The 19,534-nt window shown below is 52.9% G+C and overlaps 1 protein-coding gene across 4 annotated transcripts in view; it reads right to left on the minus strand.

Moving 5' to 3' along the window:
* Positions 1 to 19,534, minus strand: part of EPHB2 (EPH receptor B2) — a 107,866-nt gene that overhangs the window by 68,379 nt on the left and 19,953 nt on the right. For all 4 annotated transcript variants that reach the window (XM_085242637.1, XM_085242636.1, XM_085242639.1 and 1 more), the window contains exons 2-3: positions 7,436 to 7,500; positions 2,531 to 3,215 (exon numbers count right to left, since the gene is read on the minus strand). In XM_085242637.1, the coding sequence (XP_085098763.1) occupies positions 2,531 to 3,215; positions 7,436 to 7,500 (750 nt within the window). The remainder of the gene's footprint in view (positions 1 to 2,530; positions 3,216 to 7,435; positions 7,501 to 19,534) is intronic.

Genomic DNA, 19,534 nt, shown 5'->3' on the forward strand with positions numbered 1-19,534 from the left:
GGGGCGATGCGAAGTGCAGAGCCCTGCGGGATTGGCGAGCAGGGCCCAGCAAAATGAAAATCTCTTAACCACACAGAATTGTTAACTGCCCCCAAATCCTTTTGTGCTGGGGCTGCAAGCTTAAAGGAGCTTAAGCTGTTAGATGCATGAACTTCCTCCATAAATATCCCTTGTGTGCAGTGCCGTGAGCAGGCTCGCGTTGTATTAGCCAGATGAAAAGCCCAGCAGAGAAAATGAGCAACTCCTTCCAGTGCTTGCAGCTGCACTGAGGGGCCGGGCTGACCATTGCTTGGGGTGCATTGAGGCCCATTGGCAGGGCAGCACCCGTGGGCCATCCTTGCCACATCCCGTTCAGCCTACTGAGTCGTGCGAGAGCACTTCACTCCAAGAGCCAGTTTGGATTTGCTTTTGTTTTGCTTCTGGAAAAGGGCCCAGATTTCCTCCCACCCTTCAAAACACAAAAAAAACCTGCCCGCCATATGTACGAGCAAGTCCCCCAAGCCAGGAGGCTCACATGCTGCCCATGCAGCAGGGACTGGTACCAGGCAGGGGTGCAACAGCAGCGGGGCAGCGATGCAGGACTGCACCCACAGGTCCCTCCCCAGGGTGCTTTTAACCCAGCTGAAGAGATGAACCCCCTTCCCATCCCCTCTGAGAGCAGAGCGGATGTGCCATCTCTTCCCGGTGGCTCCCCATGTGTCCCATAGGAAGTGGAGGAATCCTTCCACTGCTGCAGAGCCCTGGGCCCATCCAGCCCCACAGCCAGAGCTGCCCCACGGAGACGGCGCGCTGCCGGCCACGGCGTGATTGATGACAGTGGGGAGCATGGGGCTGCATGCGCGCCAGCACCGGCTGCAGAAACAGCTGCTGAGGTACCGGACCTCCCAAATCCTGCTGCTGCACAAAGAGGAGAGACAGCCCTTCTGCTTTCTCCCTCCACCTCGGCCCCTTTCCTTTCTGGCTGACAAAAATGGGATCTGCAATGGGCACTCGAAGGGACTGACCCTTGGCTGGGCTGGCACTGGGTTTGGGTAAGCGGTGCAAGTCATGAAACTCATGCTGTATCAGAGCAAAGCACTGTGCAAGGCTGGAGTGAAAAAAAAAAACCTCGAGATGGAAAAGCTGACATGAAGTATTTTGGCTTCCTTGTGTTGCTACAAATGCTCCACTTGGGCGTAGCAAAACATCCATCTGGGATTAGCCAGGCTCCCTTTGCATGCTGTGCTGCAGCAGGACTCTCAGCAGCCCCAGCCCTGCTGCAACTGAAGGACTCTTGGTCATCACTAATGGGGAGAGAAGAGCCACATGGTGTCCCAGCAAGCAGCAGTTTCAAGCAAGGATATCAAACGTCCTCACACACAGCAGGACCTGCAGGTGGACGTCCCTTCAGGTGAGCAGTCCAAGGAGAAGCCATGTAGTAAAGGGAAGATCTCCACAAAAGGCTTCACTTCTGTTCTTTTGGCCTCAACATGTAATTCCTACATCACTTTCAGATTTTTACATTTCTTCTCATCCTCCTCAGACTCCCTTTTAGTCCTCCCCCACTTCTTGCCCCTGTGAAAGACCCTGTTCCAGCTTCTCCTGCTATGGGCCCAGGGCATCCCTCAGCACTGAGGCACCCCACTGAGCCCACGGGGTGCAAGGAGAGTGCCTTGAGCGTGGTCCTGCAGGACAACCCCAGGACAACCTTTGCCTGCTCAAGATGGGTACTGGGTTGTTGTGACTGCATGGCTCTGCTGCTGCTGGTGTGATGGCAGAGGAACCAGCATGGCCATTCAGCCTGCAGTCCCAACCAAGCGTGGCCAGACATTCCCCTCTCTGGAATGTCCATTTCCCATCACCAGCACCTTCCCCATATTTGCTTGGTGCTGCCCAGCCACCCCTTCCTGCAGCAGGCAGAGAGGAGAAGCAACTCCTTCCTTGCACAGTTCTGCAGTGCCTACTGACATATCTATAATTGATCTCAGAGAAATTCCAGCTCTGCTCAGTGCGTTGATGCTATCAAAACCATAATGGGATTTGATGCTCAAATGGGAGGAAGAATCAGTTTGCCAAATGCTGCAGTTTGCTTTGCTTTGCTCTTTTTGTCCCGTTCTGCAGCTCTTCCACTTCTCCACCTCTTTCTCTCCAACCCCAGCACCCCTGAGCACATCCACCCAGCACACTACCGGACACACACACATCCAGACAAGCATAGGTGCAACCAAAGAGGAAACTCCCACTCTTCTGGACTCTCTGCACTTTCTCTTGTTCCCCAGTTCCACCCCAGCCCCAGACTGCTGGGAGGTGGCTGCAGAGCAGAGGCACAGCTCAGTGGCTGAGTGCCCCTCTTGGGGAGCACAAAAGGCAGCAGCGACTGCACAGCATCTCTGGGCTCTGCAGACCCAAAGCTAAGGCAGAGCCTCTCCAATGGAGAGAGGAAGCCAAGTCCCTTGAGAGGTCCCTCCCAGCCTGCAGATCACAGCCTCCAAAGCACCAATGCAAGCACAGCAGCGAGATGAGCACGTGAGGAGCAAAGAGAAGGGGTTACCTCTGCAGACGGTCCCATTCTCCACCGACTCGTAGCCTGGCCTGCACATGCAGCGGCCGATGGGCACCAGCCACTCTCCATCCCCATTGCAGTACAGCTTGATTGGCACATCCACCTCCTCTGCATTGCTGATGCACGTCCCCCGGGCTGCCACCAGAGATGTGCTCTCCGCTCCCGAAAGGGTTTCCTGGAAGACCGCCCCGTTCTGGATCACACGGGGACACTTGCGGTAAAAGACACGGACCGCAATCAAGGACATGCAGCCCCCATAGTCCTGGAAGGCCAGGTAGAAACCATTTTTGGAGACAGGCCCAAAACTGCGCACCTCGGTGTTAATCTTCATCACCCGCCCACCAAGGTCCACCTGCGAGAAGCTCTCGTCGGCAGCAATTGTATCTACCTTCATCCAAGGGTTTTCCATCCAGTTAGGAAAAGTCTTGGTGGCAGAGTCAAAGTCTGATTCGTAGTAATAGAGATTAAAAGTCTCCTTACAGGAACCCGGGACGTTGGGGATGCTGCTGCAGTCCCGAACGGAGAATTTCATCTCCACGTGGATGCGGTGCGCTCCTCGCCTCCGGATGTACTTGGTCCGCAGCCAGTTGTTTTGGCTGGATTCAAAGACGTTGCACACCTGGTAGGTGCGGATGGTGTTCATGTTCTCATCGTATCCACTCACCTCTTCCCACTGCAGACAGGACAAAAACAGTCAGTGGAGCTGAACTGACATTCACAGGATTAAACACAGGGTCCCCACCTGCTCTGCCTCTTTCAGGCACCATGCAGGCATGCTGTCCCAGCAGAAGCTGTGCCACGTCGTACCGCCACATCACTCCAACCCTACGTGTCTCCAGAGGGGTCTGACCCACGTAGCACCCCGGTGGCTTTATGGCAAAACCTCCCTTCATGTGGTCCGGCTGTGGCAGGGCACTGTAGGGCCATGCACTCCATCTACAGCAGTAATGTCTTTAGCAGGGGCTCTCGCCCGTCGGCTACACTGTCCTGCAGAGGCCTCCTCATAGCTGCAGAGCCTCATGGCTAAGTAACACGATGCCTTCAGCAGATGTATTCCCACCGGTGCCGCTACGGTTACAACCGTGGCAGACAGACCCCGCTTTATAACATGACTGTAAAACCTCCTTCCAGGCTGCAGCCTGAGTGCCACGCAAGGTGCAGGGTGCCAGTGGGACAGCAAAGCCCCTCTGCAGCTCTGGAGGAGCCTCCATAGAGCTCAAGGCAGCTACAACATACCCATACCTGCGCCCTCTGCACACTTGCCCTGTTCAGCTCTCTGCCCTTTTGTCCGATCCCTCAGCTCTCACTGCTGTCTCCACCCTTCATAGGGGGGGAGACACTTCAGAGCAAGTCAGAGATGGGATATGCCCACTCATAGGAATCCATCAGGATGCCTACGATTGAGGTCAATATGCTGCTGGATACCTTGGGAGGAGGAAGGTGCAGGTGAAGGAACAGGAAGATGCTCAGAGGGCAGGAACACAGCTATGAAGAAAGGCTGAGGGAGCTGGGGGTGTTCAGCTTGGGAAAGAGAAAGCTCTGGGGAGACCTCATCATCACCTTCTAGTACTTAAAGCAAGCATATAAACAGGAGGAAGATCAATTTTTTATGCCGTCTGATAGTGATAGGACAAGGGGTTGTGGTTTTAAACTAACAGAGAGGAGATTCAAGATAAATGTCAGGAGGAAATTCTTTACTCAGAGGGCAGGGAGGTCCTGGCACTGCTGCCAGAGAAGTGTGGACGCTCTACGCCCAAAGCCATGGATGGGCCCTGGGCAGCCCGGGCTGGTGGGGAGCAGCCAGCCCATGGCAGGGCTTGGGACTGGGTAGGTTTTAATGTCCCTTTCAACCCAACCATTCTGCGATTCCATGAACGTTGCGTTCTGTCTTACGTTTGTGTGATGCCAACTGTCAATGGAACAAGAGGAGAGCAAGCACATGAGATTCCCCTGCCCCAACACCCTTTGTGCCTCCCTCCACTCCAGCCTCCAGTGGGGAGAGGAGAGAGGAGGGCAGGTCTGGGGAAGCTTATGAAGCTTCCACAAGGCTATCCAGCCAGGTGGAATGGCTGTTCACGAGCTTGTTTGTAAACCTGCTCAAATGGAAGTCAAACAGCTTCCCATGGACATGAAATCCAATGTGCAGAGCACGATCCTGCCCGGGGTGCAGGACTTGTCCACAGTGCAGCCCTGCTGTCACCACATCCCTGCACTCAGGGCTCCAAAGGGAGGCTCCCGAGATGAGAGACAGATTGCTCTTTGCACACCAAGGCTAACAAACAGCTGAACAGAAGGCTGTCAGAGAAGATCCACAAACAGCTCCAACCATTTCTGATCAGCCGTGGCTGCAAATCTGCTACCGTTGCAAGGAGAGGAGGAGGAGAGCATCCTCACAGAATGCAGGAGGAGCATTTGCTTTCTTTTCCATAAATAAATTTGGTGTGCTAGTGGGACAGAAAAACAGGATTTACCCAATTTTTAGGGAGGAATTGTGGACAAAATATAAGGAAATCAGTTTCTTCCTCTGGTATGGCTCTGCTTGGCCTGGAGCTCTCACCCCAAAGCTGTGTTGGCCACCAGGACCCACCTACCTGCTCCACGAGCCGGGGCTGCTCAGACCCTACAACGCCCTGCTCCCTTCTCACAGCTGGGAGTGAAAGTCACTCCCGTGCATCAGCCCCTGTTCTTCCTCAGCGCTTAATTAGAAGCCTCTCCCTTTCTCCTCGCTCTCTAATTAACATGCCGGGAACTCAAAAGAAGAAGGCAGCACAATAATACGGAGAGACGGCTTCCAGCAGGCCCAGGCCTCATTACTGTGGGGCTGGCGAGCCGGGAGCAAGGCGTGCTTTACATATGGAAAAACTGCAAACAAGAAAGGCTGGGCGAGGAGAGAAAAAGACTTGACCTCTGCTCCTGCCCATTGTGGGCCTGTCATCCCCCCTCGGCGGCCAGGCCGGTGTTGGCGGGCCTTTATCATGGTGATGGGGCCTGGAGCCCGAGCCCTGCATCCCAGCTCTGGGCAGGCAGAGGAGGCCGCTCCTGCAGGGTTTAATCTCCTCAACACAGGCTTTGCTCGGACATTTCTTTTCTTCTGCCAGGCTGGTCCAGGGAGCGGGCTTGCTGTCAGGTCTGGGGTGAGGCCTAGGGGAATGTCTTCATCCAGCCCTCCTGGTGCCTTGGTGGGGTTGGGTGCAGGGAAAAAAGGGAAAGGAAGGAAGGAAGGAAGGAAGGAAGGAAGGAAGGAAGGAAGGAAGGAAGGAAGGAAGGAAGGAAGGAAGGAAGGAAGGAAGGAAGGGAGGGAGGGAGGGAGGGATGGAGGAAGGAAGGAAGGAAGGAAGGAAGGAAGGAAGGAAGGAAGGAAGGAAGGAAAGAAGGAAGGAGGGAAGGAAGGAGGGAAGGAAGGAAGGAAGGAAGGAAGGAAGGAAGGGAGGGAGGAAGGGAGGGAGGGAGGAATGGAAGGAGGGAAGGAAAGAGGGAAGGAAGGAGGGAGGAAGGAAGGAAGGAAGGAAGGAAGGAAGGAAGGAAGGAGGGAAGGGAAGGGAAGGAGGGAAGGGAAGGGAAGGGAAGGGAAGGGAAGGGAAGGGAAGGGAAGGGAAGGGAAGGGAAGGGAAGGGAAGGGAAGGGAAGGGAAGGGAAGGGAAGGGAAGGGAAGGGAAGGGAAGGGAAGGGAAGGGAAGGGAAGGGAAGGGAAGGGAAGGGAAGGGAAGGGAAGGGAAGGGAAGGGAAGGGAAGGGAAGGGAAGGGAAGGGAAGGGAAAGGGAAGGAAAGGGAAAGGAAAGGGAAAGGAAAGGAAAGAAGAAGAGGAAGAGAAAAAAAGAAGAGGAAGAAAGAAGGGAAACAGGAAATGGAAAAGGGAAAGGCAGAAAGGGAAAGGAGGAGAGGAAAGGAGGAAAATGGAAAGGGGAAAGGGGAAATGGGGAAGAGAAAGGGGGAAGGGAAAGAGGAAATGAGGAAGAGGATAACGAAGTAAGGAAGGGAGAAATGGGAAAGGGAAAGAGAAAAGGGGCATGGGGAAATGGGAAAGGAGAAAAGGGAATGGGGAAAAGAAAGGGGAAAAGGAAAATGGAAAAGGTGAAAAGGGAAAGAGGAAAAGGGGATAGGGGAAAAGGGAAAGGGGAAAAGAGGATGGGAGAAGGAGAAATGGGAAAGGGGAAGAGGGAAAGGGGAAAAGGAGGAAAGGAAAGGGGGAGGATAAGAGAAAATGGGAAAGGGGGGAGGGAAGAGGGGAAGGGAGAAGGGAAAGGGAAAGGAGGAAAGGGAAAGGGGAAGAGGAAAAGGGAAAAGGGGAAGAAAGGAAAGGGGAGAGAGAAAGGGGAAATGGAAAAAGTGGAAAAGGGAAAAAGGGAAAGGAGAAAAGGGAAAGAGGAAAAGAGAAATGGGAAAGGGGAAAAGGAAAAAAAAAAAAAAAAGAAAAAGAAAATGCGGAAAGGGGAAAAGAAAAGGGGAAAGGGGAAAAGCAGAGTCTCTGGGCTTGGGCCAGGCTGTCTTTGGCCATGTAACATGAGGGCGAGTGTGATGCCAGACCTGCAGGCATGGCTTGGCTCAGGGCACTGCGAGGGTATCCTGCCAGCCCTACCTCCACCCCAGCAATAGCTGGTGGAACACAGGGAGCCGTCTGGGGGTGTGGACACTGTGGCCCTAAGCTGCTCTTGGCCACTGCAGGCAGAGAGGGGAGGGATGCTCTGAAGCACTCTGATGTCCCAAGCAAACCTGGTGAGACACAGGGATGGCTGCACCTTTTCCATGGATGCAGAAACACCATTTTAATACTATTCCCACCACATCTTTTCATTCAGCCACAGCACTTCAGCAGCACTTCCCCACCTATGTTTGCTTGCAGTCAGAGACCCCAGAACGGGCACCCAGCTCCCATAAAGCAAGAGGATAACTCACCCCTGAGGGAGGATGCACCATCCAGCCCAGCTCTGCCGTGGCTGTTGTGGAGTCCATCAGTGTCTCTGCAGGAGGAAGGGGAAACAAGGAGTCAGTCCATCACCTTCCAGTTACATTTGCAAAAGTGGGACACTTTTTCTCTGCCTTCTGCATGGTAGGCAGTATCCTCGGCCATGCAGCAGTGGATAGGAAGGAAAAGCACTTCAAGGACTTGCCATACCTAAAAATTAAACCAACATTAAAGCCAATTTTCCAAGCAATTTGGGCAGAAATAGGTCAGATGCTGCTATCACTAATCAGCAGTGAACAGTGGCAGAGGATGGCTTAGGAAGGTCACACTGCATGCACAAGCAAGACACAAACGTGAAATCCATCTTGCAGCTTCAATTTCCCTGCCTTCCCAATTACTACAGAACAAGCAAGGAAAGAGTCCCCTTTTATGGCTCTGCAGCTCTCAAGAAAAAACACCATATGTACAAGGTGTACACCCACCTTCAGCTTGCTCACCAGGAGGGCACTGATATAGTCAAGATGTCCAGTCATCAGCCTACAGATCCAACAGACAGCCCTGATACAGTCAAGATCTCCAATCACCAGCCTACAGATCCAATAGACAGCTACAATACAGTCAAGGCCTCCAGCCATCAGCCTACAGGCTCAACAGACAGCCCCGATATAGTCAAGATTTCCAATCATCAGCCTACAGACAGCCCTGAAATAATCAAGACCTCCAGTCACCAGCCTACAGACCCAACAGACAGCCCGGATATAGTCAAGGCCTCCAGACATCAGCCTACAGGCCCAAAAGACAACCCTGATACAGTCAAGATTTCCGATCATCAGCCAGCAGAACCACAGACAGCCCTGATATAGTCAAGATCTCCAACCACCAGCCTACAGACCCAACAGAGAGCCCCAGTGCAGTCAAGACCTCCAATCACCAAACAGATCCAGCAAACAGACCCAGTATAATCAAGATCTCCCACCACCAGCCTACAGACCCAAAGAACAGACCCAACATAGTCAAGATCTCCAACCAGCAGCCTACAGACCCAAAGAACAGACCCAACATAGTCAAGATCTCCAACCACCAGCCTACAGACCCAAAGAACAACCCCAACATAGTCAAGATCTCCAACCACCAGCCTACAGACCCAAAGAACAGACCCAGCATAGTCAGATCTCCAACCACCAGCCTACAGACCCAAAGAACAACCCCAACATAGTCAACATCTCCAACCACCAGCCTACAGACCCAAAGAACAGCCCCAACATAGTCAACATCTCCAACCACCAGCCTACAGACCCAAAGAACAGCCCCAACATAGTCAACATCTCCAACCACCAGCCTACAGACCCAAAGAACATCCCCAGCATAGTCAACATCTCCAACCACCAGCCTACAGACCCAACACAGTACCACTTCCCATGGCCAGAGCAGAGACAGAGAGCTCCTGGCTATAACTGTGTCCTGCTCCTGACCACTAAAAACCCAAGCACCCTGCCACAAATTCCCAAAAAACATCTCCACATTTTCTACTTTCACTGCTTTGAACAAAAACGAAGGAAAAAAAAATCAGCACTGCGCAGATCCATCGCTTAAAGAGATAAGACTAGATGCAGAGATGGCAAAATGACTTTTATTCAATCCACGTAAACTCCCTTTTCCCATTAGTAAGCCAAAAAGTGCCTCAGCATAGATATGCTCCTTGCACCTACTTCTGGCAGTAAATCATTTTCAGACTGTGGGTTGTTACTCACTCCTGCTTAGAGCCAGCGGTTTCCAGTTCACAGGAAACCAGCATTTCAAAATTTGGTTTTATTCCAAAAGTAAAAAGCAAAAATAGTTCTTTTCAAATTTTTTCCCACTACGAAAAGTTCTGGAAAACAGCTCGTCCAAAAATGTTGTCATTCAGATTTATGAAATTTCTTTTTAAACTGAGCGTTTGTTTACACAGCTTAATAACAGTGTTTATTTTATCAAAGTATCTAGATTTTTCATTAAAACACTAGTGGCACTTTGATCTAGAAGGAGAACAGCATTCTTCACCCAGTGCTAGCTAGGAGCTGCACTACTTAAAAAAAAACAGTGCTAAAGATGTTGATTTTCTTAACTATTGATGACACTGACTATCATGCAGAAGAAGATGCACTCTAAAATAGCTTAATTCCCCAAATAAAAACAATTTTTTGAAGCATTTTGCATTTTGTTCCAGGAAAACATGGTGCAACGGGCATGTGCCCAGCTCAGTGCTGAAGCACACTTTGCCCATAGCCCTCACCATTGCCCCTTTATCCTCTGCTGAAGAGTTGCACGTGGCCTTAAGATCTTGTACGGGAGAATCATGTTGGGTATCTGGGAACAATTTCTTCTTGGAAAGAGTCAAGAGTGGGGTCAGCATCCCTGGAGGCGTTCGATGTGGAGATGGGGCACTGAGGGACGTGTGGGCATAGTGGGATGGGTTGGGTTGCACTGGATGGTCTTAAACATCTTCTCCAACCTTAATGATTCTATGCTTCTATCCCCTTGGAGCAACACATCTACCTGAGCTGGCTCAAGGACATCCCATTTTGACACGAAAACAAGGAGCAGAAAACTGCAGGTTTCAAGCAGATTTTTCTAAAGGTCAATTATCTTCTCATAAAAAAATATATCTTCTCTTACTTTAAAACTGAATTTATGCTGCTCAGCTGCCAGTTATTAGATTTCCTTTTACTTTCAGACTCTGTTATCCAAAACCTCCTTTTCCTCTTGTGCTGCTCAAGGGTGGCAAATGAATCATCTCCCAGCCTTCCCAAGGTAACCAGAGTAACTGAGAGCCTTTCATCCTAAACCAGGTCCCCTGAACAGGGGCTCCTGTTCATCTTTCTTTATGTAGGATGGACCCCAAGACTGCATCCCCACAGCACACAGCTGCAACATCCCTTTGTGTGACTTTTTGCACATCTTTTCTAGCAAATTGCTATCCTGGCCAAAGTCCAGAAAGCATGTGGAGATCAGTTGACATGTTAGCATTTGGCAGTAGTTGCCTGAATTCCATAAAATCGCGAATAACTGATCTCCACGAATCAGAGCAAACCTCATTAGCAGCACTGTCTGCGAATGCGCATGTGAAGCCAGGTTGGATTTCAAGGGTGGGGGTGCATTTGCTCCTTCATTGATGCTTGACCTCAAAGCACACTACAATGCCTTACTGCCTAAATAATAACAGAATCACACAGTGGTTTGGGATGGAAGGGACCCTAAAGCCCACCCAGCCCCAACCCCTGTTGTAGGCTGGCTGCTCCCCACCAGGTCAGGCTGCCCAGGGCCCCATCCAACCTGGCTTTGGACACCTGCAGGGATGGGGCAACCCCAAAAATAATGGTATGCCACAGAGCTACCTTGTGTGTGTACCCGGACAAAAACATCTCACACTCTCCACGTCTCATCGTTGGGAAGTTGCTTATTGCCATACAAAGGGAGCACGCACTTCAGCAAATAAAACCAGGTGAGATGTCCAATGAACCACTGTATTTCTCATCTGCAGAGTCTTCCCTCTGCCTCACTCCCCACACTCTGATCAGTTCAGACCTCCACGGCAAGAGGCAGCTGAAGGCAGGAGCTCTGGGTCCCAAGACATCAGCTGTACATGGGGTGAATCGCCAACACGAGCTGTGACAAGCCCCCAAAACCCATCACTCTGCAAACCACGGAGGAGAGAAACTCCCTGCTTCAAACAGCAAATCTGGCAGCTCTGCTCGCCGTCACAGCTGACTCCTTCACGGTGCCATCCTCCAGGTTTGGCAGCAGACGTGGGACCCCTGGCACCCTGCACAGAGCATCAACCCTTTGGTGACGGTGACGATGCACTGCTAAGCCCCCAGGGATGGCAGGGGTGGATGCCTGGCCCCCAGCCCACCTCTGGTGGCTGCCTGCAGTCGCAGCTCAGTGAAAAGCTCCTGCCGGAGCAGCGTTTTCTCAATATCTTTGTTTGTGTTATTCCCTCCCGTGTGTTTATCCGCGGATTCACATGCTACCCACAGCACTCTAAATAAATCTACAGCTGCTCGAAACTAGCAGACGCAACTCTGGCCTGCCTCCCACCAGAAACCACACTGCTCCCCACGGGATGGTTAGGAGATAAGTGCCTGTCCTTTTCACTTTGAAGATGCTTTCAATAAGCAGCTCTCTGCCAGTGCTGGGGCCGCTGCCGGCACGGCCAGGGGAGGCACTGCTGCTATGAGAGCATCTCAGGGTCTGCAGCCTCTGCCACGCTCTGGGATCCAGCTCGAGCACTTTGCATGCAGAGATGCATCACTGTCACCACGCCGCAGCCTCTGGGATGCTCATGGTTACACTCAGACACCAGTGGGCTGATGGTGTGCAGTGGCACTGACCTGGGAGAGAGGCTCCTGCACTTCTGGATGCCTTTCCTGCTGCTCAGCCATAAGTGAAGTGAGCGTGGGGGTCTCAATTGCACTGGCTTGGAGAAGGGAAGGCTCCAGGGAGACCTCATTGTGGCCTTCCAGTACTTGAAGGGAGCGTATAAACAGGAGTATTTATGAGGGTGGATGGTGATAGGACAAGGGGGAATGGTCTTAAACTGAGACAAGAGAGATTTAGGTTGGATATTAGGAAGAAGTTTTTCACCCAGAGGGTGGTGAGGCACTGGAACAGGTTGCCCAAGGAGGCTGTGGATGCCCCATCCCTGCAGGCATCCAAGGCCAGGCTGGATGTGGCTCTGGGCAGCCTGGGCTGCTGGTTGGTGACCTGCGCACAGCAGGGGGCTGGAACTGGATGATCACTGGGGTCCTTTTCAACCCAGGCCATTCTGTTATTCTATGACTTTTCCCACCTGAGACTTGTGAGCAGAGGACAAAGTGCTGGCTGTGACCAGAGAGAAGAGACTGGAGAGTGGCAGGAGCAAGGGATAGTGGCAGAGAGGCTGGAAGGGATTAACAGAGGATCTGTGCACACTGCAGACACACTTCTCTGTGTCCGGAAAAACAACGTCCATGGAGTTTTGCCAATTTCGACCAATTTAGACCATCTGGACCTGAGTTTCTCAGAAGTCCTGGTAAATCCTTTGCATCTGCAGGCTCCAAACTCGTTGCAGATAAAGAAACAGCTGGACAAATAAATAGCCCCGCAGATAGCTGAAGCCTCCACCCTCATTTTTCCACCCACAACTTCTTCCTTTCCCCTCGCACTTCTCACATCAGTCCCTCCCTCAGAGCAGGAAAGCTGCCAGCTCCTAAGAACACAGGGCGCGAACTTCAAGGTTGGCCTGGGATCCTATTAGCCATTTTCACGGCCAGGCTGGATGTGGCTCTGGGCAACCTGGTCTGGTGACCCTGAATATAGCAGGGGGGTTGAAATGACATCATCATTGTGGTCCTTTTCAACCCAGGCCATTCTATGATTCGTTGGGCAGTGTTGGACATACAAAGGGAACAAGTTGCCCGAGTATCACTGATGGAGCAAAATCCCAAATCGAGGCACACGCAGGTCAGACTGCCTCATCACCATCTCCCACAGTAATGCACCCCATCAGATGAAGCCACGCTGGAGTGACACTGAAGTGGGGCTGGATGAGGCTCTGTGCTACAGCTCGGCAGAACGCTGAGCTGCTCCATGCAGGCACACGTGCTCCTGGAACAGCCATTCCAGCCCGGCCTCACGCGCGGCCACCGCATCCCTACACAGGAGGGGCGGTTAATGAGAAACCCGTCTGTCCCCCCGCCCCAAAGAGCCCTTGCTGCAGATCTATTTATCCTTCCAGAAGTTGAAAGGCCCCTCTCTGCCTCCTGTGCTTTACTGGAGCCTTATTATAATATTTTTGCCAGCAAGAGCTAAGAGGGGCTGAGCAAACCCAGTGGCCTTTCCCTGCAGCACCGAGTTTTGCTTTGCCTGGCCGATGGCCAGCGGAACAAACTGAAACCCAATCCCCCCCGGCCGACCCGCTGGCGCAGTAACAGCACGCTGCATTGTGAGCCGGCGGCTACAGGATATTTTGGATACTTCACTCAGGGATCCACTTAAACTCCAAGAGGGAGAGTGATTGATAGGGAGCGAGACGAAGCAATGACTGAGCCGGGATGGGGACTGCCCGCATCCTGCCTTGGGCCTGAAGCCCCAAAGGAAACCCCAAGGGCAGCCAGGCTGTGCTGCAGGAGCGAGTTGTGCTGGCGGTCCCAGTGTGTGAGAACACAGGAGCAGGCAGGTATTCTGTTTTTTAGTGCCTTTCCCTGAGAAATCAAGTCCAGATAGATAGAAGGATCCATAAACAGAGGCAATGCCCAGCATCTCCATCACTCAGAGCACATTCAGCCTCCTAGGGCTAACAGGCAAGAAGGGGAACCCTGGAGATATGGCACAGTTCTAGCAAGGGAAAGGTGTTGCCACTTTTTGGAGCCCCTGTGGAGCAGAAGCCAGCCCCAGACGCAGCAGCAGGAAAGAATGGGCTCAGCTGTGTGCACTGGGATGCTCACACCCATCTTCTGATGTTCAGGCAGGGCAGGCATCCCATGAGGAGACACCTGCAGGGCACCCTGCCTGCAACAGCACAGTTCTGCACCACCCCTGCATTTTTCTGCAGTATAACGGGGGTCGCCTTGGGCTGAACTGTGCTTTCCCCACTCCCACACAGGTCTCTCTCCCCACTCCCTGCTCCCTCACACCCTCTGTGAGTCTGCATAACTGAATTCATCCCCAGGGGACAAAACCCAGGACTGACTGATGCTGTGTGGGTATTCTCATGGCCTCTCCAGCCACCACCATCCAAAGGGATCGCAGGCACTGCCATGCATGGTGCTGGCTGCTCCATTGCCAGAAAGCTTAAAGCCAGTAGGAAACCCCCCTAAAAGAGGGGACAAGCCCAATTATTGCAGGTCATCCAAGCACATCTTGCTTTCCAATTAACCCATCCATACAAAGTAACGCTGCCAGACAGGGCTGCCCAGCTCATTCACTTTACAGGAGGAATACAGCCTGTCCCCAGCACCTGGGAAGACTGAGAGAGGCTGGGGCTCCACAAGGAACTCAGATTTTGGGATATTTCAGGCTCAGAGCCCTGTTGAAGATGCAGGTTAGGCTGGCTGTGGGGGATAATCACGCTCAGTCTGGCTGCCAGGCTGCCCAGAGCCATCATTACCCACACAGTGCTCCTGCTTTCCTGCCACCATTTGGCCCAGCAGTCAGCAGAAACCTGATAACCACATCGGAGCCCCCAAAAAGCTGCTCCAGCAGCACCAGGGACTGCAGCCCTCGCTGGTAGCATCTTCCCTAGGAGGAGCCGGCGTTTGTAGGTGGTCTGAGTTCAGCCGAGGGCAGGCTGCAAGCAGAGACAATGCAGATGCTAAATGCCAGCGAGCAGAGGCCCTCCTGCTGCTCCCGGGAATGCAGTAGCCACACAGAGAAGGCACAGAGGCAGACGTTTAACAGCCATTGCTACTGTCAGCGCTGATGAGTCGGGCTCTGCAGTTGCACCAACCCCACTGTCTGCAGGACACGTTGCAGGGCGGTAAGCAAAGACTCATCCCTGCCCACGTCCTCTTGTTCCATCCCAACAGGACAAGCCCAGCAAGGGCAGGACACAGGTAGGCATCAGGCCAGAAGGGCAGGGTGCAGCTGCGTCCCCCTGGCATTTCCTTCCTCACCAGGAGCTGCAGAGCTCTGGGGATGGAGGCCCCATGCCTGCTAACTCTTTGTGCAGATGTTCTGCCCCCTGAGAAGCTGGCACCTCCATCACCCACTGCCCTGGTACTGCTCATGGCGTGGCACAGCCATCACACAGCCTGGCCCTTGGCCACCGGCCCTGCTTTCTCCCACTGTTGTGCAGCAGTGGATGCTCTGGCTGGCTCCTGGCTGCAGCACCTGTGGCAGAGAGCAGCTTTACAACACCATAACCTGCTCCATGCCCCAAGGCTGGCTGGCACAAGCTGCAGGTGCTGCACCACCCAGGCACCTAGAGCTCAGTTCCCACACAACACCCCAGGCCCCACATGATCCTCTCTTCCATTCAAGTATTTGTGCCTTGAGAACAGCAGCAGGGTGACCTCGGGAGATGAGAGATGTACCAAAAAAGCTCAGAGACTGAGTAGAAGCATCAGTTAAGCAGCACATGCTGGGCTGTTGCATGACATCCAACCTTTTTGTCTACTAAGCTCTGTCATCATCTGATGCAACGAGCACTGATGGGACCAAGAGGAGCAGCGTGAGCCCGGGGAGCATTGAATTTGACCAGCACTGGCTCCTCTTCCCCGTGGGGCAGCATCCCCAGCCACCCCCGCCCGAATTCAGGTGTGTGCAATGAGCCCCATCACACCTCCCAGCACCACTGGCACTAAATGAGGTTTTGTCACCCCGCATGGTGGCACAGGCTGGAAGCAACTCATTCCCAGCAGGCTGCGGAGCCCTGCTCAGCATCCCAATCGAGCTGTCCTTAATGGGCTTCAATTTTAATTTGCTTTTATTGGAAAACACAGATGGTGACCCCTCCTCCCCCCACCCGAACATATACAGGGTAATAACATTTACGGGGGAAAGATATTATCTCCAAATACAGCCAAAGCTCCAGCAAAAGCCCCACCACCATGCACTGACGTGCAGCTGTGCTGCACAGCCCTGTGCCTGGCTCGTTAAGGCAGGGCCACACAGAGAACAGGCACAACGGGGGCGAAGGGAGCATGGAAGCAAACCAGGGCCCAGAAAAGGAGAACTGAAGAGCAAGAGTAGACTCTGCTGTGTTACAGCACATCAGCACACTAACCTGGTGAGCCCCTTCCATGACCAAGCCTTGCAAAGCAATGCTGGCAGCTGCCTGCTGCAGGGGGATGCCCAAAGCAGAGCCTGGAGGAGCTGTGCTGGTGGGATCTGAGCACCCACAGCTCCAGCCAGCCACTGCAACCAGGCAAAGAGCCTCAGAGCTCAGAGTGGCTGCAGGCAGGTGACAGGGATACACTGTGCACAGAGGGGCTGTTTCAGAGGACACAAAGCAAGCCAGGAAAGGAGAAAATGTCTGTTCTGGCAGTAGCAACTCGGAGCTAGGAGCGATGCTCTGCAATGCTCCCAACACACACACTTCACCTTGCTGGCCCTGAGACAAGCAGCATGACAAGCAGGGATGGAGAGTCTTCCAGCAAACACAGAGCACCAAACAGCACCTGACGTGTGCCGGAGCAGCCTCACTCTGGGTGGATGCTCTCGGCTGTGTGTTTGGCTCCACACGCTCACCTGCCAGCCAAGTCTTCCCTCTTTTCACTGTTTTTACTGACAGGCTGTAAATTTGCTCCTGGTTGGCAGCCCCAAGTGGGAACAGCTTCAGAGGAGCCAGCTGTAGGCTCGTCTGTGCTGAGCTGTGGAGGGGTGCACCGTGCCCCCCAGGCAGCCCTGGCAACGGGGGGCTCCGAATTGGGCTCCCAGCCCACGGGACTGACGCAGGAATTCCCGAAATCCCTGGCAGGGAGTCGGTGCAGTGCTCCCAGGCTGACTCGTTTAAGGCAGCATCTCCCTGCCTTGGTGTCCTCGGGGGATAGCACGCAGCCACGCCAGAAATGTGAACCCCGCATCTCCGCAGGCCCCAGCGCCGCAGATAAAGCGACGTCGGAGACGGCAGCTGTTAGCAATGGGTATTTTTAGTGAGCTGCAAATGTTTCCTCCCTTGGGAAAACTCCATCTTCAATACCTCACCGCAGAGAGGGGCTTCCTCTTTCACTACACACTCATTCAACTGCCCCTGTCAGCGGGATGAACCCAGAGGCCAGAGGACGGTGTGAGGCCGGTGCTGGTGCCCAAGCAATGAGCTCCATCCATCAGCACTGCTCGCTGTGCAGCATCTGGTTAGCCTTCCTCCCGGTTGGAGATATTAGGAGAAACTTCTCCAAGAGTGGTGCTGCATTGGCACAGGAGGTGGGGGAATCCCCAGCTTGGAGGTGCTGAAGGAACACGGAGATGTGGCACTGAGGGATGTGGTCGGTGGGCACGGTGGGGTGGGCTGGACTGGATGATCTTAGTCCATCCTTCATGGTTCTATGGTTTTATTCTCCGTAGCATAGAGACAGCCAAGAGGATGGGGTGGGGAGGATTATCTTCCCATGCACAGGTCCCTGCAAGAGCTCTGTCTTTGCTCCCCACTCCCAAGTGTGTTTCCCAAGTGGGAAGCCAAGCTCCACACACAGGACAGCCCACGGGAGCTCTGTGTGCTGGGTCAGCCCAGGGACACCACCTGACAGAGCGAGACATCCCTGAGAACAGGGAGGAATGGAGCAGCCCAAAAGCAGGCATGGATCAGCTGTGGGATTGCCTGTGAAGCTGCCATACCCTGAAAGGGCTGCACTGAGAATCCAGGGGCTGCAGACCAGCACAAGAGCAGGGAAAGCATCCTGGAGATGTTTCTGCAAGCCTGCAAATCAGCCTGAAGAAGAAGCGAACAGCCTACAGAGAAGCATCAGGCAGGGAACCTCCCTTGGGGACGGTGGAGAGCGCGTGCTGCTGCTGGGAGATATTCCTGGAGACACTGACACTTAAGGAGACTCGTTTCCAACACAGAAATACCACAATCAATGTGGGCAATCACGGCGCAAACCTCATTTTGACAGCTGAAGATGAGCAGATCAATGAACCGGAGATGAGCAGTTGCTTAGGTACAGACAGACATAATCTGATCACACATATGGGGGAACAGATTTTTGCACCCACCAATAAGAAACACACTCGGAGGTGCAAAGGGGGGAATTTCCGAAAGTTGAAAGGGATTATTAGCAAAAATTGATTAGGGAAAAAATGTAAACAAAAACAATGAGGAGTAATTAGAGCTGGCTTACAAAGGCTTTGCCAAAAATCTCATAAATCTGCCATCACAAAAGAAGGCACCCTTCGTTAAAAATTGCCTTGGCTTCGAATAAAAGAAAATAACGCAGTAAAAATAAACATATTGTATAAATTAAAAATAGGGGGAAGTTGGCAGCAGTAAATTAGCAGTTATAAAATGCAGACTAAAGGAAGTTAATGTAGCCATGAAAACGCCAGCAAACGTAAAGGAGAGAAAGCGGAACTTTCAAACACGTGGAGAGCAAACAAAATCAGAGTGAGCTCAGGGGGATGCTCAAGTGTGAGGAAGGCACAGAGTCCTGATGCATGTCCAATGTAAACCCCGCAAGGAAGCAGCGTGCACGCACCCCTTGAGTGTTCCTGATAGGGCACGTGATGGGGACACTGTGGGATCCACATACAGAAACAGCTGGCCACTGAGTGACACTGCATCCTCCGAGCATCAAGTACCTACAGCTACGCAGCGCTCAGTGCTTGCTGTCTGAGTGTTGGAAAAACAACACGCTCCCAAAATTTAGTGTGCAGAGCGTTACCTGGCAGCCTCGAGATGGGAAATTTGAGGGAAGAGCCTTGTGCAGGGAATGCAGCATCCCCTGAATTCCCTATTCAGCATGAAGCGCACTCATAAATCAATGCCTGCAGGAGGAAAACACGTGAGGGAGCAGCAAGTGCATCCTCTCCTTGTTGTTGCAATCCAGATGATCCTTGAATCGCACAGGTGCAGTGGGAGAAGATCTCCTATGCAGGGATGCACCAAACCCCTGGGGGCACAAAAAAGAAGAGGACTTGACCGTCAGTCATTCCTTGGTGCTGCTGGAGACACCAGGAGGGTGGAGGGCTCACGTGGATGGGTTTTCTCCCCCTTTGTAGTACTTTGAGCCCAGGTGACCACCAGCCTCCTGCCATCCCCAAGCCCAGCAGAGCTGTAAGGACAGGCTGCCACCTGGGCACCATAATACGGTGCTGGAATCTACCCATCCTGCTGGAAACCCTCCCTGATATCTCCCTTGCGACCCACTACTGGGTGCTGTCTGCTCCAGGCTGAGGTGAAAAAAGGCTCTTTGAGTGAAAAACACTTTGATTCCAGAAAGCAGCTTTCCCACCAGAGAAGGACATCATGTTCTTCCATCACCTCCTGCTGCATCCTGCCTGCAGAGCAGAGGCCCTCGGGCTGCTGCCACCCCCCAGCATGGCCCTCTATCTGCTCACACTGCTGGAGATTTATAGACAAATAAAAATCTGTTGGCTGACCCTTTGTTTACTCCTCTTGGAGGAAATAATTAACT

Source organism: Meleagris gallopavo, chromosome 23 (assembly GCF_905368555.1).
Source record: "Meleagris gallopavo chromosome 23, MGAL_WU_HG_1.1, whole genome shotgun sequence".
NCBI lineage: Eukaryota > Metazoa > Chordata > Aves > Galliformes > Phasianidae > Meleagris > Meleagris gallopavo.